The sequence below is a fragment of the Cyclopterus lumpus genome, chromosome 23 (assembly GCF_009769545.1).
Source record: "Cyclopterus lumpus isolate fCycLum1 chromosome 23, fCycLum1.pri, whole genome shotgun sequence".
Taxonomy (NCBI): domain Eukaryota; kingdom Metazoa; phylum Chordata; class Actinopteri; order Perciformes; family Cyclopteridae; genus Cyclopterus; species Cyclopterus lumpus.
This window is the reverse complement of record NC_046988.1, coordinates 13,101,031-13,110,250: the sequence shown is the minus strand read 5'-3', so window position 1 is coordinate 13,110,250 and position 9,220 is coordinate 13,101,031. Positions and strand designations below refer to the sequence as shown.

Here is a 9,220-nt window from a genome sequence, read left to right as displayed (position 1 = left end):
TCTATTTATTAAAAAACAAAAATAAACTTAACCAAAAACAATTAAACAAAGAGGGGACATTAGTCAGTGCCGTATATAGTTTGAATACATACTAAACAATAAAATGTCATGCAAAGTACACACTTGTTATCTTCTGTACTCTCAAAACTCTAATGACTGTTTAGTTTTTGTCATTTTGTAGAACAGTGCAATTTCCGACACACCTTGAAGGCAGCACCAGCCGGGTTAACGCTATGCTGACGTGTCGAACCTCTTGCTCCGGAAGACTTTATTTCAGCCGGCCTGTGCGGTCGAGAAGTGCCCCCATTCGCTCCCATTCATTCTGCTCCCACGGACCCGGAAATATTTTGACGTGTGTGTATGCATGGCAAAGTGTGTTTCCGGTATAACGTGTGTGTTGATCGTTGTTCAGCCTTTTTTCCTCTTGGCTTTCAGTAGAAGAGTCACTCACTCCAAGAGTCCCAGCTCCCTCACCTGGTCACCCCCTTAACGGCGTTATATATCTAAACCGGTGGACATGGCATCTGTTTCGGCACAAGCTCAGGCAGCGCCTTCTCCGGCTGCGTCTCTGCAAAGAGGAATTGTGAAGATGGTAAGACTGGTAGTCATATGAGTCTACGTGAGCTAGTTAGGTTAGCCATGGGGTTCATGAAGGCGAACGTGTCGCTTACTGTCTGTTGTCCTACAACTTACATTTAACTTGTGTTCCGCCATAAATGCAACTGTCAGTTAAATACCAGCGTTGGCAACGTGTCACCAACAACTGTCACTAGCGTCCGGCTCGCCTAGCTGCTAACATTAGCTGGTCGTGCTAGCCTGCTAATAAGCTGAAGCCAATTGACGTTAGCGCATGTTTGCTATCTAGCTAGTTAGCAACAGTTACAACTAGCTAACAGTGGGGCTTGTTTAAGTTTATCGACACACATTACGCTGTCAAAAGTCCACCGTCTCGTGACAAAGTGGATTTAACTCTCATTTAACGTATCAAGGACCCAAACTGGCTGAAAATGTGTCGTCCAGTAACTTAAAATGTGACGTTAACATATGGTCAGTTTCCCAGCTATCGGCTGGCTAGCCGTTAGCTTGGAGCGTTTAATGTCCAGCAAAGTGTGGCTTTATGAACAAAGTTCGTCAGTGTTCGCCGCTGCTGAACCAACGCAGTTGAGTTCATTCATCTTATTGTCCATTTGTAAATTAATACTAAGCCGAGTAGCGTTGTCAGCTAGCTAGCCCCCCCAAAAAAGCCTCTCCTTTAAAAAAAAAAAAAAGAAAAACCTTTCGTTATTGTCCTTTTCGTAAATTGCTATTTAGGCACCTTCCAGCGATTTACGTAATAAACCGGTTATTAATGTTCGGACCTTTTCGGGGTTCACACGCTTTCTGTTGCCGGAGACGGAGCAGTTCCCCCGGTGTGCTGGGTTAAAAAAAAAAACAACCACTGGGAACTGACACGTAGCTACAACTTTCTTGCCTCCTGTAATCTCCCCTTCATCTTGGTTGTGTACGATCTCTGTTCGAGGGGGGGGGGGGTTAACGTTACTTCACCGTGTTTTTTCTTCTTCTAAATGTTTGACTAGGCACTATATTCAAATAACAAGATAACTTTTATCTTCACGGTTAACATATTTTTTTTCTTCTAAATGGAATAAATTGCATAGTTTTGTGTGGCCTGAGCTCGGTGCCCAGTAGACCCACAGCCTTCTGTAAGCCACCGTGAAGCATATAACGTCATCTCTTTGCTCCAGTCTGTAGATTTACATGTTGGTATTGGTCAGAAGTTGCATGTCACACATGTTTATTAACATAATTACACTTGTCCCCAGACTTTGGAAGAGGGGCTGTCTATTTATGACTGTGGTATAACTACTGTAAACAGGTAAACACTCCCACAGGGAGGTTACACTCCTGTGGGTTATCACCAAAGGAACCATGTGTTAGTGCGCCAGCGTCTTGAATAGCTGGATTAATATAATTAGGTTAGAAATGAATTTCAATTTTAACTTTTAACTTTTGCCAGGTCTGTTTTTGATTTATTCTGCACACGGTTGTACACATCATTTAGGTTTATTTTAGGACCTACATTAATGACCCTTATCTAATGCAGTCAATTCTGCGCCTCGAGAAAGTCATTCAAGGAGTTGAGCCGTGTAGTGCTTTCCAAGTGGAACATGTCCTTTTTGTAAATAGAAGAAGTGTGTGTGTGTGGGTGTGGGGGGGGGACGACGGAGGTTTGGGCTTTTTCCCCCCCATGCATGGTCAGTGTAAAACAATCACAACTCCTCTTCTGCTTGCCTATTACGTGGAGGGAGGGAGTCAGATAGTGGGGAATGGTGGTGGTTTGATGAAAGACTTTATCTAACCCACATCTTAGATCAACAGCCCCCAATGATCCTCCCCACAGACACACTGGAGAGTCTGCAGATAAAAGGTGTTTGCTCAGATTCGTGTAAATGCCATGGTTGTCAAACCCAAGAGTTGGTTGTCTTTTTTTTTTTTTGTATTTAGCTACGTTATCAGATGCTGTGATCTCACCTTGCATTTGAATGACGGTGTGTCTCCACGGCAACGTGCAACAGGACATTGCTTTCCAAGCTCTTCAGGCTCCTGGAACCTCTTTTAAGAGTTTGCCAATTTAAAGCTACTATGATTTTGTGAAATATAAATTGAGTTACATCCACTCAGGATACTTAACACGTGAACCCGGATCTAATTAACACATTTGGCGGTTTCTTTATTTGTCTATCTATCGTACCTGTTTATGTTGCACTGTTTTCAAAGGAATCCTTCATGACCCTCCCATACGGCGTATTAGACACTTGCTGCAATGCAAATACAAGTAATACGGATTACTGAATGTATTGGAGTGCATACATTGTCTGAGAGGAAATAGAACCACTAATTTCTTCTCGCACAGGTATTGTCATCTGGTATTTGTTCCAGGTGTTTGTGAATTGCAGTCTATAGTTGCGATGAATGCATTTTCAGAACCAAGAAGAAAGTGTTTTAAGATAGTATCTACATTTTTGCCGAATTTATATATATATATATATATATATATATATATATATATATATATATATATATATATATATATATATATATATATATATATATATATATATATATATATATAAATAAATTCGGCAAAAATGTAGAGATGTGTGTGTGTGTTATGTATATATGTGTTATATGTAACACTCTTTTTATTGTCATCTCTCCAGGTCTTGTCAGGCTGCGCCATCATTGTTCGGGGCCAGCCTCGAGGTGGCCCACCCCCGGAGCGTCAGATCAATCTCAGTAATATCCGAGCAGGGGCCATGGCCCGTCGAGCCGCCCAGGGCCAGCCCGACACCAAGGACACCCCCGATGAGGTGAGCAGCTGTATACCATTGTGTTTGTTTGTTTGTATTTATCTGTGTGTTTGGCAAAGGCAGAACAAGGTCCTGCTAAGTAGTCCTGCAGCACTCACTATGATATTCCAATTTGGGGGGGTCTTTGTTTTTCACTGTGGGAAGAAGATTTTGCTTTGGAACATTTGTCGCACGACTATCCTCATTTCCATCGAGCAGTTATACTTATGTATGAATTGGTACTCGGACCGCGTCTGGTTGTAAATGATGACGGAGCCTCGAGTTGTCAATGTTCAATCAAACTGGAGGCTTTAAGATACCACTGGTGTAATTTCCTTTTCAGGGCTTTTAAAAGTCCATCAATTTATCTATCACAGACACATGTCACAACGGTCTGTTCTGCTGCCCGTTTAAAAATAAAAATCAGATGGGGAAAAAAAACAACTTTGGTTGCTTGCTGTAACCAAAAGAATTATACAATACACATTTTATTTTAAACGAAGGATTATGTTTGTCACTGAAGTCTCGACTGATGCTCATCACTGAAAATACACCTTGTTTAGCGGTTTGTAATAAACTTTTGATCTAATAGAAGAGTACATTATTATTATTATTATTATTATTCCTGTCTGTGTTGCAGCCATGGGCCTTTCAAGCCAGAGAGTTCCTGCGGAAGAAGCTAATCGGCAAAGAAGTGTGCTTCACTGTGGAAATCAAGACCGCTTTGGGCCGGGAGTACGGCATAGTCTACCTGGGGCGAGGTGAGTGGACTTCCGCTTATATACAACATTCTCGGTTAAGATTTAGCGATTGATATGTTGTTCATATATTTTGTCTGAAAAAAAGTATTATTTGTTAAATACCCTATTTTTCAAATAGTTTGATGGTGGTAAAGTAATGCAGAGTTTTTTTTAAAGGAAGTTGTATTTGCGGCTGGCTTATCAGCTGCAAGTACGATACCTGTATATAGTGAATGTGTATAACTAAATGTCCCTCTTATCCTAAATGTCAACACTCATGATTGCCTCTTGTCCAGACAAAATACCCGACCTGAACTAAGCGCTGTCCTCTCATTTTAGACACTACAGGCGAGAATATCGCTGACTCTTTGGTGAATGAGGGCCTGGCCACAGTCCGCCGAGAAGGAATCAGGGGGAACAAGTAAGATTTCCACCTATAGCTACATGTTTGTTTGTTTGTTTGTTTGTTTGTTTGTTTGTTTGCCGAATGGCACGACACAAGCACAGAACCTTTCCAAGTGCTAAATACTATTTTGAAACTGGTACTTATACCAAAAAAGGTTATCTGTGCATTCTGTCTGTCCCCCCCCTGCTGTTTGGTAAGATGACTCAGTCAAAAATGCATTTTGATTCAGTTTTATTGTGCGAATTATTATTATTATTATTATCTTTTTAATCCAATTTCCCCCGCAATATGTGACTACAATTATGTCCTAGTTTCTTTTTGGGATATCTAATTATTGCATATCTGGTTCCGTGGCATGTCTTATATTTGCTATGATGCCGTGATCATGTTGGCCTGGCTGACCTATAGGAGGCCATTATACATTAGACTGATGCCATACATTTCCCTCAAACTGTTGTCTCATTCAGCGTAGTTAAAGTAATGACCTCAAAGCTGGTTTTAGTTTGTATACACAGAACAAGAAGTACATCTTGTTGACTTGGTTTAGCAACACAGCACTGGTAAATCCGTGGGGAGTTATACGCAAGTCCCCAACTACTAGACTGTAGAGAATTGAGATGGCGCCATGGCATCCCAGATGGTGGCAGTATTGCCCCGCTGCTCCAGTGACGCCCCTCTGAAAACGCTTTTCTGCCACATTGCCCTTACACGGTAATCCCCGAGATGAACTTGCACGCCCAGCGCTCTAAGACAAAGTACCGTATATCCCCCCCAGTGGCAGAATTTGCACATTACACACATTACAAGCAATTTGACTCATGCTGCTACATTTGTATCTTCCAACGTGAACGGAGATGATGTGAATATTCCGCCACTAATGACCCATTTAAAGCATTCTGTGCAATGGTCCAGAACAAGCGCTAATGTATATGATGCTTTAAGTGCAAGAGGACATCATTTGGCCAAAGGGCAGGCCCATTACTCAGTGAGGACTTAAGGCCTTCGTTGTTCCCCTCAGTGCGCCAGCCTCCAATATCATTACCCCCTGTGACTGGCTACATTGATCACACGGGATAGGATGTGATCATAATTATGGGGGCTGATTATAACGATGATGGCTTCGGACACTGCAGATAAACGTGTTCGGGAGCTGACTTTGGCATCGGGAAACAGTCAGCCCTTCATATTCAAGGGCTGGCGCGAGTGCTCGGCGGCACGCGCGCGCACACACACACACACACACACACACACACACACACGCACGCGCACTGGTACTTAACTAATTTAGAACAAATTAAATGGAATAGCAGTTGCGTCGTCCCAGAAAGTTCTTTGGTTTAGTGCAACTCAATGGAAGGTGTGGCTTTCCTCCAGGTCGACACAGCCATCAACAAGGTTGTCGAGCTGTTGGTTATCGTTTTTGATTGTGGGCGTTAAGAAGAACCACGTTAGATTTCTTCAGCACAATCAAGTTGTTCTACATTTACATGGTTTCCTTTTCGTTTATTACTCACGCTCCAAAGCTTTTCGCCCTCCAAAGTTATATCCCTGACCTTTTTTTTAAAGTACATAGCTACCCTGTAATGTTTGTTTGTGTTGGTTATCTGTCACGCTCTATCATTTTGACTGAGTTTCATTTGAACTTGATCGGGGCATAATAACGCACTGCTGTCCTTGGTGCTGAGCCATATGAATCTCCTCTGCTCGGGCTTTTTATCTCAGTCTCATTCACTGAGGTGGCTCTAGCCGGACAATTGTTCAGAATCCTTGGCGCTAGACGTTTATATAACGCCCACCCAACAGTGCAGGAGGCCGCCACATAAACATGGAGACCAAGCTTGTTTTATAATCCTCCTTTAACTGGAGCCCCATAGGAGCGCTTGTTGTCGAGTATAACACGTCTGAGGGGAACGAGCTGCGCTCATTTCGGCCTCGAGGACCGGAACCCCCTCCAGTCGAGTACACGAGGGAACAAGACGACCTCCACCCTCTCCAAGCTGTAAGACAACAGGGAGCTGTAACAGCGCTTGTGAAAGTTCAACATTTTCTATCTATTTAGAGTATTGTTGGTTGCACAAGGGAGCCATGGCGATGAAAGCTATAGCCTACAGTGTTTAAATGTAAGAGCCTGGCCGTTGTTCCTCCAGTAGCCTAGCGCAGTATTGCACTTTTTTTTTTACCCATCAATATCCGTTTGGATTTCAAGCAATGTGACTTGGTGACCTAAAAATAAATCTGTCTATTTGGAGACGTGGATAAGTTCACTATCATCTCCCTCCACGCATGGAGTTATTTCTATATCTTAACCGATCTCCTCTTGTATTTTTGCTTTCCATTTATTTCCATGGCTTAACCATGTCTGCTTTCCTTGATTTCATTGTTGTTGTTTTTTCTCTCTCCTCACTCTCTTTGTAGCTCTCTGTTCCTTCTTTAGTAGCTTAAATTCTAAGTAGCTTAAACGCAACCGGCTTCTCAAGGAAAGTTTCACTATTGTTGTTCAGAAAGCAAGGAAACCGTTTTGATTACATTTGAAGTTGGTGGCTTAATCAGCGTCGAGGCGAAAGGGGAACTTAACAACTGAGAACACACAGCTAGAGAACCGGCTGCATGTGCGTTGTACAGATTGTAAAACCCACTGAGGCACATTTGTGATAATTTTTGGGGCTATACAAAATAAAAATAATTTAATTGAATTATGTGTGTGTGGTGTTTTAATTGAGACCCACTTTGTTGCTTCTCCAAAGCGAACATTGTCTTTAGGCAGCAAGATGTGAAAAGTTCAGTTTGTGCGCTGTTCATTTAAAGAAGAAAAAGCTTGTGTTACCAGTGCTACTCCCATATCAATCAGGCAGCCTTTGATTCTAAACAAAAGCCTGTTGGCCATTTGAAGTAATGAATATAATTAAAGTTGTACAATGGCCCTAAAAAAGCATTAGGCTGCACAATTTGGGAGAGCCAGCATGGAATTAATTGTGGCGTTTGTAGCCAGCTGCGTGGTTGTTATTTGAAGGAGCCGTCAAACACTGTTATTGTCTCTTCACAAAATGCATTGATAAATTTTTTTTTACATTTTTTTTTTTTAAAGCAGTTATGTTCTGGGCATCGGCTGGTTTGCCACTAAAACAGCAGTGCAGTTTGTCAGTAACGGCACTTCATTCCACAAAGCTGGTGCCTTACCACACCCATACTTTTAATGTGCACTTGTACATGTCGGGGCTAATCTTCATGAATTGTAATGAATCCAACATGATGGGATGTTCAAAGACCTTTTGCATTGGCCACACGTTGTTCTCCGCGTAGTCCTAATCACAAGGGGGGGTCATCAGTGTTCTGTAACATCCTTTTTAGGAATGTGGACTTCATTAGCAGTCCCAGTTTCATGCGACATAACTAATTCATTGAAGTCAATTTAATAAAAGTGCTGTGGAGAATTGATCTAGGTTTCTTACTTTACGCACTGCAGTTGATTTTTTTTTTTTTCTTTTTAGAAGAACTGTCCACGTTTAAGGTGTGCAAGTTCTTTTAAAGGAGATTTACCCGGTTAAAAAAAACAAACACTGATGGATTAAAGTCAAGCGATCATTTTGTAAGAAGGCTGTGCAGCTGACTTTAAGTCTACGTGTAAAGCAACCTACTGTTTTTATCACTTGAACAGCTGTCCAGAGTTTGATGTGTTTTGCATAAGTTCCTTTTATTGTGTCTTAAACTTTCCTGTGTGTGTGTGTGTGTGTGTGCAGTCCAGACCAGGCCAGACTCTGTGACTTGGAGGACCAGTCTAAAGCTTCCAAGAAGGGCTTGTGGAGTGAGGGTGGCGGTACACACACCATCCGCGACGTCAAGTACACCATAGAGAACCCCCGCAACTACATCGACTCCTTGCATCAGAAACCTATCAACGGTAATGGGTTTTTACAAACATCCACAAACGGCTCTCATTTCTTGTTCTTACCATTCGTGGGAGGTGGTCAGAGTTGTTTTTTAAATTGGAAGCAACCATTGAGCCGAAGCGTTTTTTTTTAAAAATGTGCGTTGAGTTGCTGCGGTTGAAAAACGGAATAGCGCGTCCTGTCTCGTGTCACTTAGGCGGACGCACGAATACAGGCACGCAAGTTACACACAGAAACAAGGTGAACGCATCACTACAATACATTTTATGTGTGAAATGCCTTCTTTTTTTTTTTTACTCGCATCTTGCCCAATTTCTTAACGTACAACAGTTGAGTGATATGATTTTGGAGAAGAAAAAAAACAATGTAATGCCTCAAAAGCTTTCCAAATAAATTGAAGCTTTGATATGTTGCACATGGCATAGCAAAACCTTTTAACGTGATATTTCAAACGTTTATCTTAGTACTCACCTCTGTAGGCTTCATAAGTGGCTGTAAATACAACTCCTAGAAATATGTAAATCTTTCCAGAGAGCAGTGGCTGTGGTCACCTGGAGTTTAGAAGGATTTTTAGTAGGGACAAGTATAAAAACATGCACTTCTCCACTGTCCATCGAGTATTGCAATAGCAAAATTGAAGGAGTGTATTAGCAATATTTAAGACACTTAACACATTCATTTAAGCTGACCGCAGCCTTCTTATGCTGTGAGGTAGGAAGCTGCAACGCTTTTTCCCAGACACCGTTCTAAACCCACAGCAGTGAGTGTTTGATGAGGCTTTTGGATGGAGTATCACTTTAAGTGTACACAGTCTGCCAAGGAGGCCGTAACTTTCTC

General features: G+C 41.9%; 1 protein-coding gene across 1 annotated transcript in view; it reads left to right on the top strand.

Moving 5' to 3' along the window:
* Positions 1 to 208: 208 nt before the first annotated feature.
* The window catches only part of snd1 (staphylococcal nuclease and tudor domain containing 1), a 150,507-nt gene continuing 141,495 nt past the window's right edge, over positions 209 to 9,220 (top strand). The window contains exons 1-5 of the mRNA XM_034526872.1: positions 209 to 592; positions 3,222 to 3,371; positions 3,991 to 4,111; positions 4,430 to 4,511; positions 8,234 to 8,394. Coding sequence (XP_034382763.1) covers positions 518 to 592; positions 3,222 to 3,371; positions 3,991 to 4,111; positions 4,430 to 4,511; positions 8,234 to 8,394 — 589 coding nt within the window. The 5' untranslated portion in view covers positions 209 to 517. The remainder of the gene's footprint in view (positions 593 to 3,221; positions 3,372 to 3,990; positions 4,112 to 4,429; positions 4,512 to 8,233; positions 8,395 to 9,220) is intronic.